Here is a 25,401-nt window from a genome sequence, read left to right on the forward strand (position 1 = left end):
GAGACATACACTAAAATGCACAATACAAAATATGAATTACATATTACTCTAAAGATTAAATCAAGCTTCTGTTTCATCTACTTCAATCTCATCAGGAGCAAGACCAATTTGATCTTCTACAGATTTTTCATCTTTTTCTTCATCTTCACCACCTATACCTTCATAAATACTTTTAATAGGTAATCCAACAACTTTACCTCTTGGAAGTTCTTTCATTAATTGTCCAATTCCATCTAACCATTGTTTACGAGTTTGTACTAATTTTTTTAAATTATCAGGAATAGGTGGTTTTATAGAATTTCCTCCTGTTGAAGAATTTTTTTTAGGTGTTAATCCATATTTTTTAATTCTTTTACTCCATCCACTTTCAATTGATTTTTCAATTCCTTCTAATAAAGATTGATATTCATTATATGCTAATCTTTGTTTTGCAATTTCAGTTAATCTTGATTTACGTGCTTCATTTAAACTTGTTTGTTGTGCTAATAATCTTTGACTTTGTCGAAGTGCTGATGTAATTTCATCATCCTCTCGATTGGTTGGATCGTACTATAAGATCAGATATATAAGCTTGCCGAATTTTATAACCACAGATATGAGAAACTCACCTCATCATGTTCGCCAAGTAACATGACAGCTTTTAGTTCCTTCTTCATCCTTTCTTCCAAATCAACTACATCCACTTTAGCTGGTTCTCTATCCATCATTTCAGCTTCCAGAACTAAAAGATCTTGCCTATTCTCAATCGTTGGTTTCTTCTCGCCAAATCCTAAACGTCCTACAACAGCAGCTACTACTCTTTCCGTCAAACTACCCAAACCCTTTTGCTCTTCTACCAAAACTTCATCACGAAGTTCACTTGTGGGTATAAAATGAGATAAAGGTTGTACACCGTTAGTCTGTGATAAGATCTGTTGTTGTCGTAGATTTGGCACGGCCATACGTGATGTTGTTCCGGGAGGATTTCCGTCCTCTTCATCCCATATTTCGGTATAGTGTCTACCTCGAGGCGGCATTTCATATGATTCAGGTGCATCGGCCTGATTAAGCAAAATGTGATTAACAATTGTAAATAACGGTGTCTGGTTGAAGAGATATACGGACCTTGAATCCTAACATAGCTAGATCATCTTCTCTCACATCTCTAAGGTACGGCTCAACACCACTCCAGAAGGTTGGGAAAGCGACTTGACTAGGTGCTTTAGCATTACTAAAATCTTCATCAACTTCACTTTGCTTCTTCGGTCTAGGTTTCATAGGTCTTTGAACACCTGGTCTAGGAGGTATGAGTGGTCGTACAGGTATAGAAGGTAATGAAAAATCAATATGACTGGAAGGTCCTGTTATAGGTGGAGTTGGTGAAGATTCTGTGGGTGGACGAGAATGTTTGCTTTGAGCAAGTGGATGAGTTTGTGATAATTTAAGTTTCAAGCCTGAAGTCGAGGATTGATGTGGATAAGCATGATGATGAGGTGGTGATAAATGTGGTACCGATCTATCCCTAGATAATGCTTATAGCAAAGAGACTCAAATCAGCGAAAGCTTGAAATAAATATATTAATCATTGATATAACCTACAAGCAGCTTCATCATCACTGTCAACGACTCTTTTCATTTTCTTCTTCTTAATCTGACCACCATAAGTTATGGGTGTACCATGAGATTGACCAGGTCTGAAAGATGCACTTGAAGTATTTGAAGGTGCTGGTGATACTTCGACGAGAAATCAGCCCATATTCAATTGAAAATAATTTTAAAAGGGATTCAATATCATTGTAGGATTAAACTTACATGATGTTCTTTCTCTTTTCACTCGAACACTACCAGGACTAGCTATTTTTGATCTTTGATGTTCTACTCTAGCTCTTTCAAGTGCTTCAAGTCTCATACCTGCTTTTTCATTAGCTTCTAAAGCAGCTCTTTCTCTATCTTCATCATCCCCTCTTTCTTTTCTCTTTTTCTTATCATCTTTCTTATTAATACCACTTCCACTTCCACTTGCTATAGGTATTCGAATTGCATGAGCATGTTCTAACAATGTTTCTCTTATATTTTCTAATTCATTTACTGAAGGTACAGGTGGATATCCTGTTGATTGAATTATTGAAAGAACATGAGACGCATAAGATGAAGGTCTAACAGGCATCTTTAATGTCGATTGCTTCCAACTCCAGAAAATCCGAAGGGAAGGCGTAAGATACAGTCTAATTATTTTGAGATTGATTAACCGGATTCGGAAGATATATCTAATCGGGCGGTCAATGTATACAAAGTGATATTGTCAAAAGTCAACAAGAAGTTATGGAAGATAGACAAGGTTAAGGTCAAAGTCAATGTTGACGGTTTAGACTTATATGTGCTGACAGGTTGCTGCCACGTGGTATAAAGGTATCTCACGTGACTAATTATTACAATATCTCTCTCTCTGTTGTAGAGTCGATTTGCCATCTTTTGGGTCTATTCAAAGCATCTCGAAACGCAATCAGGCAAATGACATGAGGTATCATCTCTGATCCAAACAGCATGTCATCTCATTATACATGAATCATAAATTCTAAAAATGCTATACGAATAATCCGATCCGATTTGACCATTTTCACCTTACCTTTCTTGATTAGAAACCATTCCTAAAGCTTGTCTTATAACTTCCGTATCTTCTAATCCTTCATGTACTAATCCACTCAATTTTTGTAAAGCCATTTGTTGCGTAGAGAGTATTTCAGCTACTTCAGATAAAGCTTTTTCATCTAATAACCAATTATCTTCTCCATTATTTAACCAATCATTTTGTCTAGAATTTTTTCTTTTTCTACGAATTTCTTCTAATTGTCCCCATAATTCATTTACTTGACCTAATAATCTACCTTTACTTGTTTTATTATGATGATTTAAGCCATGAGAAGAAGAGGAAGGTTTTATTGAATTTTTACCTTTACCTTCTAATTCTGATTTTACATTTTCTAATTGTTTTTGCATATCTGCTTCTTCCTGTTTGAATGCAGTTGATTGTATTATAGGTACATATTGTGGTGTTTGAGAAACAACATGTATTAAACGATGTAATAATTGTGTTTGTTGAGCTTGAAGATTTGATAATCGGATAGAAGCTGATAGTGATGTTTGTCGAGTATGCGATAATGCTGCTTGTAATTCTTTGACTCGTTGTTGATGAACACTAGCCAAATTCTCTTGTTGCTGTTCTCGTTTTTTGACGTCTGCCCACCCAGTAGCTAACACAGGAACCATACTGCAGATGCGGTATCAGCTATCTACAGTTCTGGCGGTACTCTGAATTAGACAGCTGGCTCACCTGTTGGGATCCGGATTATCCCTCAATGCCTTGACCCACTTAGCGTCATCATTCGCTCCTGCTGGTCTGCCATATCGGCTAGTTGTACCTTCTTCCACGACATTGTAGAAGAAGTACTATAAAGATGAAACAGTTCAGCAATGTATTACCGTTTATTGATCTTGTCAGAATGGGGATGAAGATTTTAAAAAGGAAATAGACTGACCTTAAATCGGCAATCTGGACTATTCCCATCCCAGGCACCTTGTATCTGTTTTATCCTAGTCTCAATATCCGGTTCTTGTTTCACTCCAAATGGATTAGCAGATGTTGAAGCATTCATATTGATCATTAAGGTAGATTGACCTAATACATTTTGTTGTTGTTGTGATTGTTGTTGGGAGGGATTATTTAAACCTGTATTGAAAGTTGAGAATTGTTGTAAAGGTTGTGTGGTGTTGGAAGCTCCGCCGCCAAACAAGCTCCCGGCAGGTTTAGCAGTTTGAGATTGCGATTGTTGTCCAAACATTCCTTCACCTCCTCCGAATAACGAGGTTCCCCCTTGTTGTTGATTTCCTGTTGTAGAACCGAATAAACCTGTTCCTCCATTTCCAGATTGTGTATTTTGTCCAAATAACGATCCTCCATTAGTAGGTTGTTGAGTTTGATTACCTCCTGTTGTTGATCCGAATAAACCACTTCCAGCGGGTTTAGAAGCACCAAATAATGAACTTCCTCCTGTTGCATTTTGTTGTTGATTTGTATTGGTTGAACCGAATAATCCTCCTCCCGTTGTACTTCCACCTGCTGGGGTAGATGAACTTCCAAATAATCCTCCTCCTTGTTGTTGAGGTTGAGCCTGAGTTGATCCAAATAAACCTCCTCCAGTTTGCTGTTGTTGAGGTTGCTGAGAAGTTGATCCAAATAAACTTGATCCACCAGCCGTACCTGAAGGTTGGTTTATAGTTGAACCAAACAATCCTCCTCCTGTAGCAGATTGTTGTTGTTGTTGCTGAGGTTGAGTAGAACCAAACAAAGAAGTAGATGGTTGACTAGGTGCTGCGCCAAATAAGGACGTCCCTGTGCCAGAGGTGGAAGGTTGAGGATTCGAAGTTGAGAAACCGGCAAAAGCTGGTTTAGCAGCGGATGATGTACCTAAAAGTGAGCTTAGTGAGCTGATGCTATCCAATCTTATCAGCAGAACTGAGCTTACCAAAGCCGAAGGACATGTTATATGACTGATGATATCTGCACAAAGCAGATAAGACGATTGGTGTGAGGATCAAAATATTTGAATATTCATCTTAATTAATCAATATCTTGTCATTAATTATTATCAATACTCGACATCAACTTGGGCGCGACTGTCCTCTCTATAACTGTAATACGGGGAATTATCCATTAACATTGAATGTGGCACCTAGATCAATTTCACCATACATACCCCCTTATTCCCTCCACTTTGTTGATCCATCTATATGAGCAACATTACTAATTATATCACTTATACATCTCAAGCTCATATTTCTGCACAAAGCAAAGACGGGCAGAATGGCTTTACAGCTCTCTAAGCCCCTGTCTTTGGCTCTCAGATCGAGCTCTTCACTTGCTCTTGTCTCAAGTAGTTCACGGACAAAACTTCCTTTTACCCTCTCTCCTCTGATCAACATCACAAGTAATGCTCAACTCCGATCACGGAACCGATCTCAAGCCGTACACATACGTATCAATGTAAGAAATCTCGTCTCTGATGCTCAAAAGCCTAAAGGTCTTCCGTCCGATCAACAAGCATCATATAATCAATTAAGACCTCTTATCGATACTTTTGAAGCACCGATAGATTGGGCAGTTGCATACGGTAGTGGAGTGATGAAACAGGCTCAAACAAAGCCAGGGGATGTGAGTTACCGAATTCATATTGAATTTTTAATGTAACATTATAGCTATAGCTAATATCACTAAGGTATTATAGTCACCTTCTCTTGTTGATTTGTTATTATCAACTTCTTCTCCTATAGATTTTCATACAATCAATTTACGTCAAAATCCATCCCATTATCCTTTACATGCTCGTTTAATTGGAGCTAAAGGTATTTCTCATATACAAGAGAATTGGGGTGCAAATGTATGGTACGTAACAAATGTTAAAATAGGTAATACTGTGAGTTTTTCTTTTCTTTTTATTCTTTTTAAAAAATCGAAAAGCTGAATAGAATGGGAAACAAAAAGTCAGTTAAATACGGTATAATATCAAATTCATCTTTAATACAAGATTTGAATGAATGGAAAACATTTTATTTATCAGGTAGATTACAAAAACCAACTTTACCTTTAATTTTATCTAATTCTTCATTAAATGAATTAAATCAAGCAATTAAAAAAAATTTAAAATCTGCTTTATGTTTTGGATTATTATTATGTCCTAAAGAATTTAAAGAAGATTATTTATGGGAAAAAATTACAGGATTAAGTTATTCTGGTGATCCAAGAATGTCAATTCCAGGAGGTGAAAATCCTGAAAAAATCAAAAATATCGTAAGAGGTTTAGGAGCTAGAGAAGGTTTTAGAAATATGTATGAACCTTTTTTAAAAGAATTAGGTATTGGATTTTTAGAAGATAAAGATAAAAAGGAAGATAAATTTAAAAATGGATGGAAAGGTGAAGGAGAAAGTTTATTATATGTAAATTGAATTTCACATTTTTTTTCGCTCTGTATTTTATTTTTTAAGCTAAACCGATTAATATATTTTCTTTCGTGATGTAGCAACCAAATTCAACGGAATATCAAATTCAATTATTTAATTCTTTACCTTTGAGCTTACGCCATTCTGTATTATCCCATTTTCCTAATGTTTCGAATCAACAAAGTGAGAAAGAAGAATTATTAACTAAAATCAAAGATCCTAAATTTATACCTACTATCTCTTCCGGTATGTAATTCAGCTCAAGATTTACTCTTTTGTATCATAAAAGCTAATAACCCTATTCTTTAACTCTCACTTCCAATGAAAGAATTACGAAATATAATACATAAACCTGCTTTAAGACAATCTATAAAAGGATTATTCACAGCTGGATTTACAAAGAGTTTTTGGTATGCTCTAGCTAAAATACAAAAATGGTTCAAAGGAAGAGCTAAAAAATAAACTACATTTATTGAATTTCATTGATATCAAAGACTTCGTTATTGTATGACAGATAAAACTTTATACCCAGCATAATAAATACCTAAAATGCATATATATGTACAAAATCCTAATTCTCAAAAATATCTCAAATATCATGTTGAATTCTATCCATCCCAAAAACACTAATTTTGGGATATTTCTTTCCATCTATTTGGAAATGCTATTCGTTTGAAAGTCTTTTATTAAGCTTTGAGAACTCTATCAAAAGTTTCGCCTTTGACTGTACCTCCTCTCATTGAACTTTTAACATTTTGAATAAAACCTTCTCGATTACGTCTAAGATCTTCTGCTGCTTCTGCTCGGTAAGGTATAGCATCATTAGTAATTAAGCACATGCGTCAGATGGTTAGATGTCAAGGAGTGTGAAGTTACGTACCTTTGTTAAGCGGATCATCAGGATTACTATAATAATAAGCACCTTGTTAGCTATTTTTTTCCTTAAAAATATCAGTAAGAAAATAGCTCACGGTTCAAGGAATAAATATTGAATACCTATCATGACTGATGAAAGGTTTAAAACGGGTTTCCAATCTTCTCTTAGAATATTACTATAAGAATGAGAAGTATTGGTAATATTTTAGCAATCAATCAAGGCTTAAAAAGTAAGTAATGTGTTAAATGGCTAAACTAACAGACAAACATTTCCTTCTAAATCAAGATTAGGATGATATATCTAAATTTGAAACAACAATCAGTTGAATTTTCGATTAATCTCTAATTCTTCTAAAGAAGAATTTTTTAAACTTACTTTTTGAGTACATCTAACTTTTGGTGGTTCATGTGGATATCCACCACTTATATTAAATGTAAATCTAAATACACCACCTTTATAAATACCTTCATCAGGTGTAATAGTTAATGTAAAATTAAGTACATCAGTTGGATCAGGAAAATTAGTTGTCATAGTTGAAGGTAATTCAAGTTCTGTCAAATCTATAAAATGATAATTAGATTAGCTTAGTCAGAATATCTCAATAGTGATGAGAGGATGATTGAGGGAGACCTCAGTGATTGAGTAAGACATTGTTAAGATTGAATCAGAATCAATTTAAAAAGCTTGAATTGCTAACCTTTTTGAACTCTCAGCTGAGCAGCTGTCATCCTTGGTTTCTTCTTATTAGCTGCCTCTTCATCTTTCTTAACTGACCAAAGCTGTTTGGGAGGAGGTTATTAGAGGTAATACAGGTTTGTCAAGCAGAGCGATGTTATGGAATGTAGTCGGATTTATTTTCAGATAGAACATGAATGGCATTTTAAGACAACTTGTCAGCTACAATCCGAGTGAAGCTGCATGATTAAGATGAAGGAAAGGTAGGTAGGAGAAGATGAAACATACCTTGATCATTGTTGATGGTCAAATTCTTCAGACTATTCCTTTATTCCTCCAAGTCAAAGTTACGAATTTCGTATACCGATATAGGATATTCACTCTACCGATGTATGTTGATCAAATATTACAATGGTTAAAATAGATAAGACAGATAGGAAAGGTAAGATTGATCGTGCTTCATCATTCATCATGATTATCAACTTAAGGTCCCGGTGGAGGTAAAATATAATATCTGTAACAAGATTAATCAATTCCTCTTATATATCATTTTATTCATCTTTAGAGGCATTAGCATTATCTTCACACCAAAATTCAATAGTCAAAAAAATTAGGGAACTGATCATCATGCAAAACGAGAATCAAACACAAGCGCAAGCTGGACCTTCAAGGGAAGGATGGCATAAAACGTAAGTGTCCGGTATTAAGACATGATTTGAATGAATCTTAAAAAGTTTCTACAACTATCTGATTGATGATAATTCAAGGATTCGCATAATTAATGAGTTGAATGAAATTATACTAATATGTTTTCGTGCTTAGAACAATAAGAATACCATTTTATACATCTCAACATGCTCAAATTGCTAAACAAGCATTAGAAGTTGATAAAGAACAAAATGGATCTTTTGTTCATCGTGAATTATTAACTGAGGGAGATATACTTATAGCGTGAGTTTGGTAGGATTTTTTTTAACCTTTTCATCCCGAAAAGACAAACATAATTTCAACAACAAGATATTCTATCAACGTTTTCAATATATATGCCTTGTAAGAATGAAGAATGTTAATTAGTTCAATTGACAATCATTTTAGTAATTACGAAACCACAACAGTCCGTTTACTTCGATTATCAACTAATTCATTTTTATCTTCACTTGATCTCGTTATTAGAACAATGACTTCTTTCGCATCTGATCCAAATGATAAATTTATATCTGATGAAGAATTAGAAAAAAATAAAGAAGAAGCAAATCAAAGTGCAGGAGGAAGTAAAGAAGGTATAGAGTTAAAAGGTGATGGACGTGGTGCAGGTAGTGGAGAAGAAGTCAAGTCGGAAAGCTAGTAAATTCAGTCAAAGTGGAACAAAAACGTGTAATCCACAGTACATCGTGTTTCTTTGATAAATGACATCCGCAAGAGCTGTCTGGTTACTTGGAGCGACTATCTCGAATCCTGTCTTACAAGGAATGGAGAATCAAAATAAGATTGCACGGCCAAAAGTATCCGTGAACACCGCACTTGTCACATATCATGCAATAAATATGTTCATTATCATATCTAATTTTATTTCATACATTGGTTGAATGATAGCCCAAACTGCTATCGACTTTTAACTGAACAACCTATTAACACTCATATTGCTTTCAGCACTCTTCTTCAGAACCTTAGCAACAGCCATTTCGAAGTCCTCTTGTCCAACATATTGTCTTCTCTCTCTTAATGCGTACATACCTAACCCATACACACGTATCATCAGCATACAAATATGACGCTACCGAAGTCTACTTTGGATTGTACTCACCAGCTTCAGTACATATACCTCGGACTTCGGCACCGGAACAATGACCCATCTTCTCAGCTAACGATCGGAAGTTGATTCCTCGTTGTAATGACATCTGCCAATATCACATATCAGCTGAAGTTCAGAGACTTAGAGGCAACTCAGCTGTAATTGTGTTTCTACTCACTTTTCTTGAATGAATTTTGAGAATAGTAATTCTAGCTTCTGGATTGGGTGGAGGGAATTCAATCTTTCGATCGATACGACCTGGACGTAATAATGCTGAATCCAAAATATCTATACGATTGGTAGCCATAATTACCTGTTCACAGATCGATCAGCTTTCACTCATGCGACCTTTGAGCAATATAAGCTGATTTCTCACTCACCTTAATATTTTTAGTAGGTTCGAAACCATCCAGCTGATTAAGCAATTCCATCATAGTTCTTTGTACTTCTGAATCACCACCTCCACCACCTTCTCCACCTCTCGATGAACCAATACTATCAATTTCATCCATAAATATGATCGAAGGAGCATGTTCTCTAGCCATGACGAATAGTTCTCGAACCATTCTTGAACCTTCACCAATATATTTTTGTACCAATTCAGATCCTGATACTCTAATAAATCTACAGTCTGTATGATGTGCAACAGCTCTGGCTAGTAAAGTTTTACCTGTACCTGGTGGTCCATAAAGTAATACTCCTTTAGGTTGAGCTATACCTAATGATTCAAATAATTCAGGATGTTTAACAGGTAATTCAATAACTTCTTTAATTTCTTTAATTTGTTTATCTAATCCTCCAACCATTTCATATGTTGAATCTGGAACTTTTTCAACCATCATCAAAGATACTAAAGGATCAATTTTATTTGGTAAGATGGAATGTAATAGGTATGAATCTGCTCGAAGAGCAACTCGGATATTTGGTGTTAAGGATGAAATTGGGATATCTGAAGAGAAGTCGACGACTAAGAGATTATATGATCAGCTGAATTGGTTTCTTCTGATGACATGACAACCAAAAGCACGACACAGCTGTACATGAATAAGCATACCATATTTGCCCTCAGGTTGTACTTTCACTAAAACCTTCTTCTTTCCCATTACTTTCACTACTTCACCAACATAACTTCCGGGTTCTTGAAGTACTTGTAATTCCTCACGAAGCAGCCGCACTATCAGGGAGAGACACGATGATCAGCTACATTCTGTCCAGTTAGTATACACAACAGCTGACCTCTTGTGTTCAAAGCATTTCGTTGAGCTTCCAAACGCCTGAGATTTTGAGTTTTCTTTGAGATATCTAATTCAGCAGCTTCAATTTTGTTTTGGTAATATGTCTGCGTATGGACAGATATACATCAGCTAATGGGTCAAATGGTCCTTGAGGATTATCAGAAATCAGTTGATTAACAGAGCAGCTCACCTTTATACTTCCTCCTGGAACAGACGAAGGGGTCTTAGGCATCTTTTGAGTAGCCACGGCCATCTTGATGAGGTTGACAGGTGATTGGGACGATTGAGAGGCGTAGTTTCTGCACAATTCTTTTGATAAATCAAAATTGGGTATAATATTTTCTCAAGTCGTACAATCTATGTGAGCTGTATATCTATCTTATAAGAAATTGTAAGCATATAAGTAGGATCGTCAATCCATTATACGTTCAATTTAATCATTCTATGATGTGTGATCTAGCAAGACGCGACAGCGCTCAATGACGAAGTGAAGGTATTGATAACATCCTATACAACAACGGAATCAAATCAAATCTGATCGATCATAAGTGATCTAATTGCCACGTAAGGTAAACTTCCCTTCGACCTATCCAAAACCTTATATGGAGGAAATGGATTAGTAATTCTTGAGTGCGATGTTATGTAGTACGCAACAAATATAGTTGCAGTCTCGACTAGTTTCTCGATCATAATCGAGACTTTCTGATCTGGTACAAGATAGTACGATGTCATGTCGAAGTCAATCTATTTCTGGGGATGCAAATTCCCACGAACTGCGCCGGATGCACGACTTTTTCCACGTATATAAGGAATCAGAATGATTGTCATTTCTCATTGTATTGTTACCCACTCCTCAGTAATATGGCTTCATCCAGAATACTCCAAGTTCGACTTTGACCATGTCCCCTATGCCAAATTTGGCGTTCGGTGTTGTTGAATCCACACTTGGTTTATCAGGTATTACACCTAAACAACCTTCCAAAGTCAACTCCTTCAATAAGAATGCTTCTCACCTTGACGTGAATAAACCCTTACCAAAAGAGTAAGTTCTCAATACAACTTTCAGCCTACTTTAATGCAATGTAGGCTGATCTGTAAAATTTCCAAGTCCTTTCGAAGCGGACATCAAAAGGAAAGGGTTGACCCTTCCCAAAACTCTGCCCATCTACCTACGAAAGCGATGGGTAAGAATGAAACCAGAAGAACGTGCATCAATTGAAGAAGAAGAAAAGGAAGTCGTCAATAATACCTTGGCTAACCTCAATTCCGACAAAGCATATCGTGAACAACAGGTACTTCAGCTTCTTGAACAGTGCGCTATTCGTCGAGATAGCGTTGAATCCTACCATACTCGTTCTTCCGACTTACCTCAAACATCAGTTGAGGAAGCAACCACACCGGCTTTATCAAATTCAACCTCATCCAGTCTTCCTAATTCACCACTTCTTCAAACTCCTTGTACGATTCCAAAAGGTCTACCTAGCATGCTGTACGATGAGGAATTCGATATGCCACTTCTCCTGGAGCGCCTCACTTCTGGCTTGGATCCTGAACTTGACGAATTACACCTGTACCAGGCTATGTTGTTGAGTTATTCCGGTGATGAAGATCTCGTGGTGCTTAATGATGAGGAAGGATTGCAGAGAGGGGTTAGGTTAAAGATCGAGGAGGACGGGGCACGAAAATGGGAAGTTTGGAAGGAGCTTTGACGGGAATAACGAAGTGCATATTTGTAAGGTCAAAGTGGGTCATATTGCCATACAGTTTTCCGATGCATTGTCCGAAAACGAACTGAATGTTTGCACTTGACATCCTGTCAATCGAATCCCGCCCGAGAAACAGACTACACGTTTCAGCGTCATTACTGCCTTTCCCTCCATCACCTTGATCTATCTTTCCTTAGAAGCGCTGAGCATCCTTTGTAAGCCAGATCAAAAGATTGACAAGGATGTCAAACATTCATGGACTTAGATTTCCAATGACATCTTCACTCAAGATTTATGAGAACACTCTGGCAATATAGTATTGTTACCGAAACAAACTTTTGTCATTTTGTTATCACCGAGAAAACCAAAGATCAATCAACAAATCAATCACGTTATTTCCCGATTCTACAGCTCGCCACAAAACCCTCCAAAGTGCGACTAATCAGCTATCCAAGCATGTCTTCAGCAAGAGATGAAGCTGATCTACCACCCTCCGATCAGAGGGTCGAAGAGCTACCCGATTCCCCTCCACCGACTACAGGAGGGAATGGTTCCTCCTCCTCCTCTAATACAAGACCATCAATGACAAACAGAAGCGCGGATGAATCTAGCTCACATGTCTCGAGCAGTGACAAACCTCGTAAACGACCAAGTTTCTTCAGTTCCTCCGAGTCCTCCAGGTCAAAGCCTAAAACGAGTCATCCTCCACCACCCACTGTCGAAGACGAATATGACGAATATAGGAACACCGAAGGATCGAGCAGTAGCAGCTCTGACAGTGAACGCGGTCGTGGAAGAGCACGTAGCCGTTCAGCGGATCATGGGTATGTTCCATCATCTTTCGATTCCGCGACAAGGGCAGTTTGGCTAATGCCAACCCCAACTGCAGACAGGGACATCCGGATAGCATGGATACTTCGCCACCTGATGCTTACAAACCTCACACTCATAGAGATCAAACTCCTTTTCCTACAAACAGGAAGGCCACCAACAAAGGAGGAGGAAGTGATGACGACATTTATATGAGTGGTGCTATTCAGTCTCATTCTGATGATTCGCCCAGTGATTCCTCACGCCGAAACAGACTTAGGAAAAAGAAGAAGGGTAGAAGTACAGGGTTTAGCAAGAGTGAGTCGTCTTTATGATTGAAAGTACTCTTTACTGATTATTAATTTTTCAGTCTTCGAACCTTGGACTCACGCAAATATGGCCTATCAACCTTATCAGCCTTATCAACCCCCTTCAGTAGGGGACACAGCATTCCCATCATTTAATGGACCTAATTCCATGTACTCGGGTTATGGTGGAATGCCCTCGACCAGTATATCGCCTTGGGGACCTTCCACGAACAACTCATATACCGGTATGCCTTATAGTAACGGTTCGGTACCATTTAATCAAGGTCTTCCGACTCGTGAAATGTTTGCCGGATGGAATCCAGACGATGCAGTGAGAGCGATCAGCTCGTTCCAGGCTGATTGGTGAGTGAAATTTTCCCTTTCATTCAAAAGAATCCATCTGACAGAGATAGTTATAGGGAGGCACAAAATGAGCCACTTGTATTTCGACTCACCCGTTTGAATGTAGTTAGGAAGGCCAAAGAAGCCGCCGGACCAGAACAAGCTCCATGGCTCAAAACCACAACCTCCACTGCAAATCCAGATCCTATCGCCTCGCCGTTCGCTCAATTAGGATCAGGAGCTAACTCAATTTGGAATCCCTCTATGATGGGCACAAATCAAAGCTCAGCTACTCCTTTTGAACGTAAAATACCTTTCGGTGGTACGGAAATTACAGTACCCGCAGGATGGACACCTGAACAAGCTATACAACAAACTTTATCTTCTTATGGACTTTCTAGTCCTAGTCCATTCAACCAAACTAGTCCATTCAGTCAAGCTAGTCCATCCAGCCAAGCTAATCCATTCAGTCAAGCTAGTCCGTTCAGTCAAGCTAGTCCTTTCAGTCAGACTACTTCAGCCAATGATGACCGATTTGGATGGGAGCGTAAGATCCGAATCACGGATCCTCTTACTGGACGAACGGGTATCGCTACTATACCTGCAGGCGTTAGTGTCCAGGAAGTCCTGTCCAGGGTGAAGTTTTAATCTTGTCTATGCAGAAGTAATGATTATATGTATATGTATGATAACAGAGTATCACCCTCTAGTCGAACGAAATGCACATACTAATGCCTTTTCAACTGACAATCACTCTCTACAATCAAAACGCCACATATCATTTGTCACCATAACGTAATTTCGTTTTAATCGACCGTCGGTCATATGTAATCTGGTGCGGATACGTGAGCAAGATGACCATTACTATCAGTTTATGAATAATCAATTGACATAATGATGCTTACGTTCTTGTTTTGTGGCATTATCAATCAAAGATTAGATTAATGTATAAATGTACATAAGAAGCGTCTTAATTTTTGAGTTATCGACAAATCATATCCCATATAGCAGTAGCACTTAGATTCAGATATACGCACCGAGGAATCACGATTCACTTTATTACAATGTCAGCTCAGGAAGTTTTGATTACAGGATTGAACGGATTTACCGCACCTCATATCGCTCATCATTTCCTAACCAACGGATGGAACGTAAGAGGTACTGTCCGTTCAAATTCGAAGAAAGAAGCTGTGATTGCACTACCATACCTGAAGAAATGGGCTCAAGAAGGAAAGCTTGAAGTAGTCATTGTTGAGGATTTTCTCACATCCGATTGGACTGAAGCGTTACAAGAAGTCGATGCAGTGAGTCGGAGCTATGAGTCGCATATGAACGCTCTTTACGATGAGGACATGAGACAATGCTGAATTGGTAATGATTTCAGGTAGTCCTGGCTGCCTCACCCTTCGACATGACCCTCACCACATACGAAGAATTCGCTCATCCTGCCATTCAGGGTACCACTAGGATCCTTGAAGCAGCTTCTAACGTATCAAGTCAGCCTTTACGATCCCATCAATTCGCAAATACCAGCTAACATATGACTAATATTGATTTTCGAACATAGGTATCAAGGCAATAGCATATGTTTCATCCACTACCGCTGTACTCGATTATTTCCAGCCTCTACCATCTTACGGTGGAGCGATCTATAGCGAGAAAGATTGGTTACCTTGGACTGAAGAAGATGCTAAAACAAAAGAGTGAGTCAATTCGTCATAGATTATTCATGTGTAATACCCCATTAAATCACCTTTTGTAGCGGATTTGCCGCTCCGCAATGGTATTGCATTTCCAAGAAATACGCCGAATTAGCTGCAAGAGAGATCAAGGAGAGAACGGGAGCTTCTTGGGCTCTATCAACCTATTGTCCTCCCGGTTAGTCTTATCAAAACATGCTGTACTAGGAATAGCTGTTCTAATTGGGTATATATAGGTATTTATGGTCCAGTGCAACAGCTAAATAGGCTTGAAGAATTTAAGACTGGTTTCGGATCAGATTTATCCACTACTCAGCTATACGGATTACTTTGTACAGGAGAAGACAAGCCGATCTCACCTGACTACAATGCTCAATATGTAGATGTCAGTGATTTCTTTTTATTAGCTTTCAGGGTTTTCTTCGATTTTGCTGACTCGAATTTTGTAACCAGGTTCGAGATTTAGCTACGGCGATATACTCGGGGATCACCAAGAAGGTGGAAGGACGATACGTAATCGCAGGAGATGAGATAACTTTCCAAAGATTCGTTAATATCGCTAGGAAAATCAGACCTGATTTAACTAAATACATCGTTAAAGGAGATCCATATGCCCCTGAAGCAGTTGTTGAGGGGGCGTACAGGTTTGATACTACTGCCAGTCAGAATCAACTTGGCATTAAATGTTAGTTAGCACTTTTCTTGTGAGCTTTCAAAGCATGTTTGCTGACCAATAAGGCAGATCGAAAATTGGAAGATACTGTTCGAGATACGATTGCCAGGTTCGAAGAGATCGGTGCTTATAAGGCCACATAGAAATTTCTTATGGGATACGTATGGCGGTACATTAGGGCTGGGCGTGAGATTATTTTGTATGAAATATGTATACTCAGACCGGGATTTCTCACCCTACGGTAGCATCGAGCCAGATCTCCCCGCTCATCTCCCTCAATTCCCTTCTGAATAGGGTGACCAATGTTTGACCAGAAATCATACTCAACTTGCAAACTGTGATAAAACTCCTTTGATCATAACGTCATCATGTCCAAACGTGTATCAAAGTTATAAGCCAACACACAGAGAAGAAGTCCCGACAACCAAAAAATTATTGATCTTTTGTTAAAATCCCCTACCGAACCTATCCTTTGTGCTTTGACGTATCGAAAAGGCATATCGATGCTATACTATTCACTCTTCTAAATGGTTAGGTATGCATGCGCCCCTCATTCTTAATTACCCCAGTAATTAACCTGATGAGATTAACATATAATTGATTGAAAATATTTATACATTTCTCTATTACCTGTAATTTTACCAAGAGTTTCCAATAAAAGTCCTCGAGAATAAAACGCCAGCAAAACAAAACGAGATTAAAACAAATAATATCAAAAGTAAAGCTCCCTCAGTCCGTATACAATGACTACCGTTGCGAATTCTTTTTTGGGAGATATGTTCAGCAATTTTAGTCCGGTATCATCGCTCAATTTGTCATTAGACTCGCCTGACTCAAACACGGCCACAGTAAACTGGGGTAGAATCTCCAACGTAAAGACAGGAACAACAGTTGTTACGGAAAGTCGAGGCAGATCTGCATCGCGTCAATCACAAGCTGCTAGTGAGGTTGATAGTGGCATAGGATCTTCTCTGGATGATGATTATATGAGCAGGAGAAGCTCATTGAACGGAACGTTCGAGCAAAGAAATTGTGGTTCCGTTACTTTGCCTCAATTCGACTCGTCTGAGGACACACCAAAGAACCGAAGAACATCCTCCCCAATCTATGCCGCTTCAAGTCGTTGTTCAACCGAAGCAGGACTAACAGCCGAAGAACTAAGACAATTCGCAAGTATCCCACAACATCCAGCGTCTTCAGAAGACTCTGCGCGGATGATAACAGATTTCTGGTCAAGAAGTGGGACGCCAGCAACCGAAGTAAGCGGTATGGACAGTCCACCATCTTCGATAGAATCTTTCCCCCCGTACGGCGATCAATCTCCAGTGTCCCCTTTATCTATGGAATACGGCACTAGCTACGCTGCAACGAGTCAAACATACTCAACCTATAACCAATCTTCCATTATACCCTCGACTGTGGCGCGCAGTCAGTGCCCCATAAAACGCGGAGGTACCAGTTTCAGGTGAGTCCGGCAGTGCGAAAAAGATATATCAGACTCAAATACTGATCGTGCTTTCATAGCGGCATAAGACCGAGCACACGAGGAAGTAATTCAGAAAGAGTGTGGGAGCTCCGGGAGAGAGAAAATTCGATCGAGGGGAAGGTGAAGCGAGGCGAATTAGACCCACTAAAGGCTCCTACTTCGGAATTTTGGCTCAGTGAATCTAGCGTATCGTGCGGGGTTCGTGATCATATGGATGGAGGAGACAAATCAAGTACCAAACCTTTTCCAAAATTTAAGAGAGGTTTTAAATCAGCATTATTGGGATGGCATAACAACACGTCTCAAATAAGGGAGCGTAAGAAGCCAGATGAATCGGCTAGTGATTACTCCACTAATAATCCGTCACTCGAAAGTATAAGTGAAGAACGTGATACGTCTGTTTTTGACGAAGCTGCTCAATTTTGGAAGAATGGCCCAAGTAAGGAAGAACTGAAAGCCCTTAATATGAGTAACTTATCATTCATACGCATATGTTTGGGAAGTACGATCACTAATGACTTCTGAATACAGCTCCAAGGAGGCTGTATCAATAGTAAAAGGCGGTCAAATTTGATCGAATCCGACAACATCACTTGATGATGCTATCCCTTGTCTCATCTTGTATTTGTTAGTATATCTTCATAAATAGTAAGCATTCTATAGTATAGTCAGTAAATTTGCAGCCTACAATTACGGTAGCTCTTTGTATCTGTGCACCTCTTTTATCCCTTCTCATTACTCCTCACGCACCCACTATGACAAATGTTGATCATAGTCAACTATGCTGGAAATTGAAAGCGTCATTCGTATAGTCATTCCTTTATTGACCCCTAACTCAATTCTCCTTTCATCGTCTATCAACGCAATAATCCTAAGCTGTTAGGAAAACGTCACAGTATGAGCTCAAATATGATATCACAGTTTCCCTTCCTTTCAGTATCATCATGTCATGTTATCTTGGGCCGTTGAGTGAAAGGTCATACCAGAACTATACGTTTAGCAATAACTAGTATTGTCTTTGCATAAATCGTCTTTCTCTTTCTCTCTCTCCATATATATACAACACACTCACTGCATCAGCTTTCTCATCGTTGCCAACCATGTCCACTACCACAGCGTCCAACAACACCACACAGGATATTAAAACCGCTCAAAGTCAATGCTCTGTTGAGTCCACCGCTTCATCAAACCAGAACGAATTACCACAACGCTTCGCACATATTATGAATTTTGATTCCGACTGTGAAAACGACCCCTTGAGCAGTGACGATGAATATGACTGGCTGAGCGGTGAAAAGACAGAAGACAATAGGTATGAAGTGGCTACAAATGCGCCTTTGGATCCAAAGCATGAACCTAGAAAGCTTTTGAGGAGAAAAATACGACCCTTGAAAGTGAAATTCCATTCAAATGGAGGTTCGGAGGTGAGATCAATGGAGAGTATCCCAGAGAAAGAGTGATATGTGAACGTAGATGTTCACGTCAATAGTGGATATAAGAAATTACATACATCGCTATGCTAGCTGATACATATCTTACACCTAATATGCTATCTGTACAAGCACATGCAACTCGCTTCCCAGTACAGTCAGTGATTTATATAGCTTCTATCCTCTTCCTCTCACTCTTGGCTCGTTCCTCCCAGCGTTGTATCATATCTTCCCCTTCTTTCTGCATCTGTTGATATCTCTTTTTCATTTCCAACCTAACTAGATCTTCTAAAGTCATAGACCTCTGTTCTTCCGTAAGAGCGATCACACTATCTTTCTCTTCTTCTTTGTCCCAGCCCGTCTGGGTGTCACGATCAGTTTTGGTTGCGCTTGGCGTGACAACTATAGGCGACGATATGAGACCTTCCATGACTTTTCCAGCTTCTACTGCCCCTCGAATAAGAGAACTATCTAACACCTCTCGAGGTAGGTTCCTACGTGGTGATGATCTTTGAGGTTGACTTGACCGAAGAAGATTCTTAGGTTTTGGCGATAACAGGTCAGGGTTGGGAATAGGTGAAGAGGGAGGAATATTTGAGAATCGATCTAGCTGTGACAACGGTTGGTGTTGAGGTGAAGGTGTTCGACTTGCAGGCAGAGGTGGCAAAGGTTTCGAGGATGAGGATGATTTGTTTGATTTGCTATATGGTGATTTGGGTGCGACAGATGATGAAGATGGTTTGGACGATTGTCGTAAGCGATTTTGAGGTATCAGCTCGACCTCTTCCTCTACCTGCCCCTCATTCTCTGTTACATCATCCATTTCTGATTCAGCCTGAACTACTTCAGCTTCGGATTGCGTTTCATCAGTCTTCTTTTTCGACTTGCTTTTCGCTGCAGTAGCTCTAGGCTTTGCCTTACTAGTCTTCTTTACAATTCCCCGCTTCTCTTCCGGTTCTGGTCTCGGCTCTTCTGGCAGTGTTGAGGATAGTTGCGTTTGAGATATGGACGTTATCGTATCATCGGCTATCTCAATAATCTCTGGCACTTCTTCCGGTTCTACCGTTGTACCTTTCTTCTTTCCCCTTGCTGCCGTCTTTCTTGTCGTTGTCGCTCTGGGCTTCGACGCTTTCTTTGTGGTTGTTGTGCTTTGCGATGCTACCACTGATTCCGCTTCGGATGTTAGATCGACGCCTTGTGTGGGGTCTTCCTCAACTTCCGACTCGATAGGCTGCGCAGCTGTAGTCGCTCGTTTCGACCTGATGCGGATGCTGTCAGTCTCCCAGTACTCAATCGGTCACAATGAGGTACATTGGGACTTACCTCTTGGTTACTTCTGACTTTTTGCCCTTGGCGGCACTTTTCGCCTTCATACAGGTCAGCTTTGAGCACCGTGGAACCGGATTAAGGCAACTTACTAGCTTCTCCTGACTTGGTCCACCGCCATCCAGCTGTGCTCTGAAGAAATGACAATCTGGTACCTTGCTCTGGTGGATATGCCTACATTACATCGCGCAATGATACTTTGATCAGCCACCTATTGGGGCTCACGTGAGTGAAGGCGAGGCTAACATACCAAGGATCGTCCGTTGCTTCCCAACCCTCCACTGCGTACTCGCAATACGGACACATGACAGAATCTTTCGAATCTGTCGAAGGGGTATACACAAAACCTGCTTGGGACAGCTACACCATCAGAAGCATTTAGCTTGAAAATTGACCAGCGAGAACGGATAGATAGATATGGCAGCACTCACATTCTTTACTGTCGGTAGCCATCCAGATTTCTGCTTATGTGGCCACCATTTCTTATATGTTTGTTCTCTGACGGTAGCGGATTCTTTCGATTGCGGTAGTGTTGCTTGAGTGATGTAACTCGTTCTGCGGTACATAAGAAATGTCAGACCAGAAGCAGCTGAAACTTCAGCATCAGAAGACTCACGTATACGCTCCTTCACTAGCATCCCTTTTTCTCTTCTCAACCTTGACCGTACATATCATATCTGCCCACGCACAATTACCCCTCCTTGAATGCTCTTCGAATGGATCATCCTCCTCATCCCAACCACCTAATTCGACATTACATAGGAAGCATTTACAATTATCCCAGCTGTCTTCAGAAGTTCCTGGTGTATGATAGAACCCAGCTCTCGCGAGTGAATCTGCCGTCAGATGAGGATGGGTCTTCGAATCAAGAGGGAATGCTGGTTTTGCCTTGGATTTGGGTTTGACTATCGCTTCAAAAGATGCCAATCGAGTATCGATGTTCTGCATCTTGACGGATGCCGCGAGAATGAATGGTTGACCTGCTCAGAACAGAATGCTAACGGGTTATGGTGTTGATGTCTTTGATGAGGAGATTAGAAGCAATAAAGTGAGATTAATTGATTTATTTGTTGTTGACTTTTGATATTTACCCTTCACACGCGTCGAGCAATAACAACGTTAAAACGTGACTTGACTTTGCTCTTTTACGTAACTATGGTTACCACGATTGCCACATCTATAGTTATGTCTACGGTGTCGAAATATTTCCCCGTATATTTCCGACTGATAAGTTGAGATTTCAATTGAACTGTTGCTCAGATCCTAAAAGTCAAAAGTTAAAGATTATTTAATAATATCGTTATTCGAGACGATTAAACACCTTATTCATAACACCCTCTATTGCACTTGAATAACACTGCCGCATCCATCTCACGATGTCCCGAATACTTCGTCGAGCATTCTCAGCGTTTCCTGCCCGAGCAGGTCCATCAACAATATCATCTACCACAATTTTCCCTTCAGCTCCCTCTGTAGCATCGACTTCACCAAAGGCAGTTCGTCGCAGAAGAACCGAATCTCCTCCTCATAAATCAATTTCTCTTTCACCTCTTTCAGACGCCGATTTGTACGATCTTGATACAAATAAAAAATTCCCATTTGAATTAGAAAAAGATTATCAATCATTAAAATCATCTTCAATTTTCGAAAATGAAAGTTTAACTGAAAGTGAACAACGATCTTTATTCTTAAAAGGAACAGCAGAATGGAGATCCAGAGTAAGAGGATATGCACCTAGAGGAAAGAAAAGTAGACATGATTTTATATTAAGTATAATGGGTGGTAAACGAATTAACGCTGAAGAAGAACAAGAACCTTTAAATGAAGAATCAGAAGAAGGGGAAGAAAGAATAGATCCTTCAAAACAAATAGTTGGTCAAAGAATTTATTTACCAAATATTCAAATTAGATTAATGAGAAATCATGTTCCAGAAGGAGAATCATATGATCCATATATCGCTACTTTTCGAATACCACCTTCAATGACTAAAAATGATCTTCGTTCTTACCTTTCTGCAGTATATAATTTAGATGTAACTTTTATAAGGACAAGTAATTATGTTGGAACTGTAGGAAGATTGCGTACAGGAGAAGTAGTTAAAAAAGGTGGATCAAATCAAAATTACAAAAAAGCTGTAGTAGGATTAAAAGAACCTTTCCATTATCCAGATGACGTTGAAGAATTATATGCTCAAGGTTTGAAGAATGGACAAGGTGATGCATTAGGTTTGGCAAGAGAAGAATGGTTAGAAAATCAATATAGTATTAATATCTCTAAAGAAATGAGGAATAGAGCTATGTTCAAATACTACAAGGGTGCTAGATGGAGATCTAGAACTCACGCTAACCTTGTGAGTGACAATTCTTTGATTCGGGATCTGCCCAAGGTTGGGTACACCAAAGACAGCAGCCTGTTCTGTTGTTGGATGAGTACTATGTCCTGCACGCTGCCTTCTCGGATGTGCTATCTACCCTTGCAATTGTGATCGCTGACGAGGCGTTGACTTGTAGGGCAATACTATGAGGGAAATCATGAAACGACGAGAAGAACGAGAAGGAAAAGTGTCGGAAGAAGTTCAACGACGATGGTCAACTATCGCGGAGGAGGCGCTGGGTAGCAAATCGGCAGAAGCTCAACCACAAGCAGCATAGATAGTATTATCATTAGCATTATGCATCCCTCATTGCACATGATTAACTTGATTCGTGGTAAAACAAGCTGCGATCCAATTTGGAAGTGAATAACCTAATTCGCATAGAATTTGCATATAAGCCGTAAGAATCAAAGACCTTCAGACACATAGACATTGAAGGATACTTCACAGACTATCAACTATACATAATTGTAATATCTATTAACAAAAAGAAACAAAGGATTAAACTAATTTTTTCAAAGATAGTTTAAAAAGCATGAGTTTTACCATTTCCACTTCCTTCTTTAGGTAAAACATTAAGAGCAATTGTACTATCCATACCATTTTCAGTAGGTGTAAAATTAGATTCTAATTCACTTTCCATTTTACTTTCAAAAGAAGTTGGTGATAAATTATCAATTACGAAATTTTCATTATCTTTTTTATTATCTAATTTAACATTATTTAATTCCCATTCTTCAGATTTATTTTCAATTTCATTTAAAGTTAATCTATTTGTAAATCTACCTCCTCCTCCTCCATTAGAAGTAATAGCTGTAATAGGATAAGTTAAATTTGGTGAAATTGAATTATCAAATGATTTTATATGATTTGGTGAAGATCCAGATCTTGAACCTGCTAAAGTTGTTGAACCTCCAAAATTAGATGAATTTAATCCAAAACTTTCAGTTTGATAAGTATTTATACCACCTCTTGAATTTCCAAATGCAGAAGAATGTGTTGATTTATTAAAAAATCTTGATTTATTTTTAGATGTATTTGGAGCTTTAGAATCCATTGTTGTTAATCCAGTAACTCCGTTCCATGTCCTATTACAAACGATCAAAAATATGCTCAGAATGTCAATTGATCAGATTCCATGGCAATCTACTCACCTGTTTTGCGAAGCCATTTGATCTCTCTTATATCTTGCTCTACACGACAAAACACCCAAAATTATGGCAATTACCATTAGAAGTGAACTTATCGAACTCATCTACACCCATAAAAATAGTTTTAGTCAGATTGACTGATGCACAATTAGACATCTTGGAGAAGGAGACTCACGATGGCTTGCACTCGAATGAATACAGGAGTTACCACTACAGGAGGGGTCAAAACCGCAGTACCTGTAGCTTGGGTCTCGCTGGAGGGACGATGGGTACATCGTCAACATAGTCCTCATCATATTTGTTGGAACACCAAGTCTACTCACGTCGATGTTGGGCTACTTGTTGAAGTACCATTTCCACCAATAGGTACGCCCTAAATCAAGATAGCCGGATCAGCCTTCGCATTCTATGAAAGTCATCATATGTACTCACATAAAATGCACAAGCTTGATTAGCATATGCTTGACCATATTGTGCGTCTGTAGAAGAACAAGTGGATGTCCAACATGCCTAAACAACAAGCAATCAGTCTGACTCCCACTCCGGAGGGAAGAATCGAGCGGTATAAGGTTACTCACTCCTACAGAATTGATGAAATCTGTATTCGCACAAAGACAAGTCCAATCATCTGAGCCTGAACACCCAGCTGTAGGTGCAGTGGCGATACTATAGCAAGCAATATATATGGCGATCAGTGAGCTGTGTTTCAAGAAAACACCAAGTGTAGGGTAGGAGGAATGACTTACCAGGTTACTACACATTGCGGTACACCAGATGTAGTATCACCAGCAGTGGAATTAGTTGAATCTTGTCGTTGAATGATGGTTTGAAAGGGTGCCATGGTGTCAGAAATCTCTTACTGCTCTGTACGCTGATCTTAAAATGTTATCAAGAATAATCAAGAGAATGTCAGGTTGAGAAAGAGACGGTAAAAGTTATGATTCTATCTCCAATGATGCGAAATAAGTTTATATAATAAGTAAATCACATTTCTCTTAAGACGCAAATCATCAAATCTATACCTCTATACATTCTATAAAGAACAATAAAACTTGATCGCATGTTTTCTGATATACAAGCTTTATTGTACTATCAAGAAGGTACAGTTGGAATGAAAATAAAAGAGAGAGAACAATAAACTTGCGAATGATATTCTCAGGGTTCAATTAAACATTTTCGGAGATTAACATATATAGATTTACCTTTTCGGGTAATTTAGAACATTAAGTCTATTTTGCAATCCGATCCGATATCTTTTTGTTCATCTTTTATTCATGCACAAGCTTAAACCTCATAGCTTCTTATGACAGTTTGCCTGGGTAAAACCGAACAATTAGTCAAAATAGCATCTCAATCGCCCGACAGTCGCGCGGATAGACCAACGGTAGCTGTCCCATAGTGACCTTCGCATTGCGGCTAATTTGTAATACCTTTAGACGACCTGTGCAGTAAAATTCATGCAAGTGTTCTATATGCTCTACAATCTACAATGCAATTGTGTACAACATGAAATATAAAAGCATCGCTCCTTGTACAGAAGT

The 25,401-nt window shown here is 38.9% G+C and overlaps 14 protein-coding genes across 14 annotated transcripts; 8 read left to right on the forward strand and 6 right to left on the reverse strand.

Moving 5' to 3' along the window:
- Positions 1–60: 60 nt before the first annotated feature.
- On the reverse strand, positions 61–2,146 carry I206_101911 (uncharacterized protein; the record flags this gene model as incomplete). Its single annotated transcript, XM_019158693.1, has 5 exons — positions 61–549; positions 609–1,040; positions 1,105–1,511; positions 1,579–1,713; positions 1,792–2,146. 5 exons carry the CDS (start codon positions 2,144–2,146, stop codon positions 61–63), a joined length of 1,818 nt encoding a protein of 605 aa, XP_019008439.1.
- A 455-nt stretch (positions 2,147–2,601) lies between these two features.
- I206_101912 (uncharacterized protein) lies at positions 2,602–4,518 on the reverse strand (the record flags this gene model as incomplete). The annotated part of the gene is made up of 4 exons (XM_019158692.1): positions 2,602–3,247; positions 3,311–3,426; positions 3,516–4,444; positions 4,503–4,518. 4 exons carry the CDS (start codon positions 4,516–4,518, stop codon positions 2,602–2,604), a joined length of 1,707 nt encoding a protein of 568 aa, XP_019008438.1.
- A 322-nt stretch (positions 4,519–4,840) lies between these two features.
- Positions 4,841–6,436, forward strand: I206_101913 (uncharacterized protein; the record flags this gene model as incomplete). Its single annotated transcript, XM_019158691.1, has 5 exons — positions 4,841–5,188; positions 5,262–5,450; positions 5,519–5,971; positions 6,055–6,220; positions 6,303–6,436. The coding sequence occupies 5 exons, from the start codon at positions 4,841–4,843 to the stop codon at positions 6,434–6,436; spliced, it is 1,290 nt and encodes a 429-aa protein (XP_019008437.1).
- A 224-nt stretch (positions 6,437–6,660) lies between these two features.
- On the reverse strand, positions 6,661–7,579 carry I206_101914 (uncharacterized protein; the record flags this gene model as incomplete). The annotated part of the gene is made up of 6 exons (XM_019158690.1): positions 6,661–6,773; positions 6,855–6,880; positions 6,946–7,026; positions 7,111–7,151; positions 7,227–7,411; positions 7,549–7,579. The coding sequence occupies 6 exons, from the start codon at positions 7,577–7,579 to the stop codon at positions 6,661–6,663; spliced, it is 477 nt and encodes a 158-aa protein (XP_019008436.1).
- A 574-nt stretch (positions 7,580–8,153) lies between these two features.
- I206_101915 (uncharacterized protein) lies at positions 8,154–8,871 on the forward strand (the record flags this gene model as incomplete). The annotated part of the gene is made up of 3 exons (XM_019158689.1): positions 8,154–8,215; positions 8,349–8,477; positions 8,622–8,871. The coding sequence occupies 3 exons, from the start codon at positions 8,154–8,156 to the stop codon at positions 8,869–8,871; spliced, it is 441 nt and encodes a 146-aa protein (XP_019008435.1).
- A 267-nt stretch (positions 8,872–9,138) lies between these two features.
- I206_101916 (26S protease regulatory subunit 8) lies at positions 9,139–10,806 on the reverse strand (the record flags this gene model as incomplete). Its single annotated transcript, XM_019158688.1, has 7 exons — positions 9,139–9,260; positions 9,331–9,424; positions 9,497–9,631; positions 9,699–10,285; positions 10,373–10,492; positions 10,555–10,657; positions 10,744–10,806. The coding sequence occupies 7 exons, from the start codon at positions 10,804–10,806 to the stop codon at positions 9,139–9,141; spliced, it is 1,224 nt and encodes a 407-aa protein (XP_019008434.1).
- Positions 10,807–11,452: 646 nt separating this feature from the next.
- On the forward strand, positions 11,453–12,262 carry I206_101917 (uncharacterized protein; the record flags this gene model as incomplete). Its single annotated transcript, XM_019158687.1, has 2 exons — positions 11,453–11,595; positions 11,662–12,262. 2 exons carry the CDS (start codon positions 11,453–11,455, stop codon positions 12,260–12,262), a joined length of 744 nt encoding a protein of 247 aa, XP_019008433.1.
- Positions 12,263–12,715: 453 nt separating this feature from the next.
- Positions 12,716–14,367, forward strand: I206_101918 (uncharacterized protein; the record flags this gene model as incomplete). The annotated part of the gene is made up of 4 exons (XM_019158686.1): positions 12,716–13,083; positions 13,149–13,387; positions 13,440–13,740; positions 13,797–14,367. The coding sequence occupies 4 exons, from the start codon at positions 12,716–12,718 to the stop codon at positions 14,365–14,367; spliced, it is 1,479 nt and encodes a 492-aa protein (XP_019008432.1).
- Positions 14,368–14,783: 416 nt separating this feature from the next.
- Positions 14,784–16,235, forward strand: I206_101919 (uncharacterized protein; the record flags this gene model as incomplete). The annotated part of the gene is made up of 7 exons (XM_019158685.2): positions 14,784–15,023; positions 15,104–15,215; positions 15,287–15,422; positions 15,482–15,597; positions 15,656–15,804; positions 15,873–16,104; positions 16,162–16,235. 7 exons carry the CDS (start codon positions 14,784–14,786, stop codon positions 16,233–16,235), a joined length of 1,059 nt encoding a protein of 352 aa, XP_019008431.2.
- Positions 16,236–16,835: 600 nt separating this feature from the next.
- On the forward strand, positions 16,836–18,103 carry I206_101920 (uncharacterized protein; the record flags this gene model as incomplete). The annotated part of the gene is made up of 2 exons (XM_019158684.1): positions 16,836–17,557; positions 17,617–18,103. The coding sequence occupies 2 exons, from the start codon at positions 16,836–16,838 to the stop codon at positions 18,101–18,103; spliced, it is 1,209 nt and encodes a 402-aa protein (XP_019008430.1).
- A 575-nt stretch (positions 18,104–18,678) lies between these two features.
- Positions 18,679–19,038, forward strand: I206_101921 (uncharacterized protein; the record flags this gene model as incomplete). The annotated part of the gene is made up of 1 exon (XM_019158683.1): positions 18,679–19,038. One exon carries the CDS (start codon positions 18,679–18,681, stop codon positions 19,036–19,038), a length of 360 nt encoding a protein of 119 aa, XP_019008429.1.
- Positions 19,039–19,174: 136 nt separating this feature from the next.
- Positions 19,175–21,282, reverse strand: I206_101922 (uncharacterized protein; the record flags this gene model as incomplete). Its single annotated transcript, XM_070202475.1, has 6 exons — positions 19,175–20,267; positions 20,332–20,375; positions 20,427–20,508; positions 20,585–20,694; positions 20,766–20,889; positions 20,951–21,282. 6 exons carry the CDS (start codon positions 21,280–21,282, stop codon positions 19,175–19,177), a joined length of 1,785 nt encoding a protein of 594 aa, XP_070058576.1.
- Positions 21,283–21,710: 428 nt separating this feature from the next.
- I206_101923 (mitochondrial 54S ribosomal protein uL23m) lies at positions 21,711–22,986 on the forward strand (the record flags this gene model as incomplete). The annotated part of the gene is made up of 2 exons (XM_019158681.1): positions 21,711–22,685; positions 22,846–22,986. 2 exons carry the CDS (start codon positions 21,711–21,713, stop codon positions 22,984–22,986), a joined length of 1,116 nt encoding a protein of 371 aa, XP_019008427.1.
- A 249-nt stretch (positions 22,987–23,235) lies between these two features.
- Positions 23,236–24,701, reverse strand: I206_101924 (uncharacterized protein; the record flags this gene model as incomplete). The annotated part of the gene is made up of 7 exons (XM_019158680.1): positions 23,236–23,797; positions 23,864–23,964; positions 24,036–24,114; positions 24,184–24,233; positions 24,293–24,370; positions 24,439–24,526; positions 24,607–24,701. The coding sequence occupies 7 exons, from the start codon at positions 24,699–24,701 to the stop codon at positions 23,236–23,238; spliced, it is 1,053 nt and encodes a 350-aa protein (XP_019008426.1).
- Positions 24,702–25,401: the final 700 nt, after the last annotated feature.

This window comes from Kwoniella pini, chromosome 2 (assembly GCF_000512605.2).
Source record: "Kwoniella pini CBS 10737 chromosome 2, complete sequence".
In the NCBI taxonomy this organism is placed as follows: Eukaryota; Fungi; Basidiomycota; class Tremellomycetes; order Tremellales; family Cryptococcaceae; genus Kwoniella; species Kwoniella pini.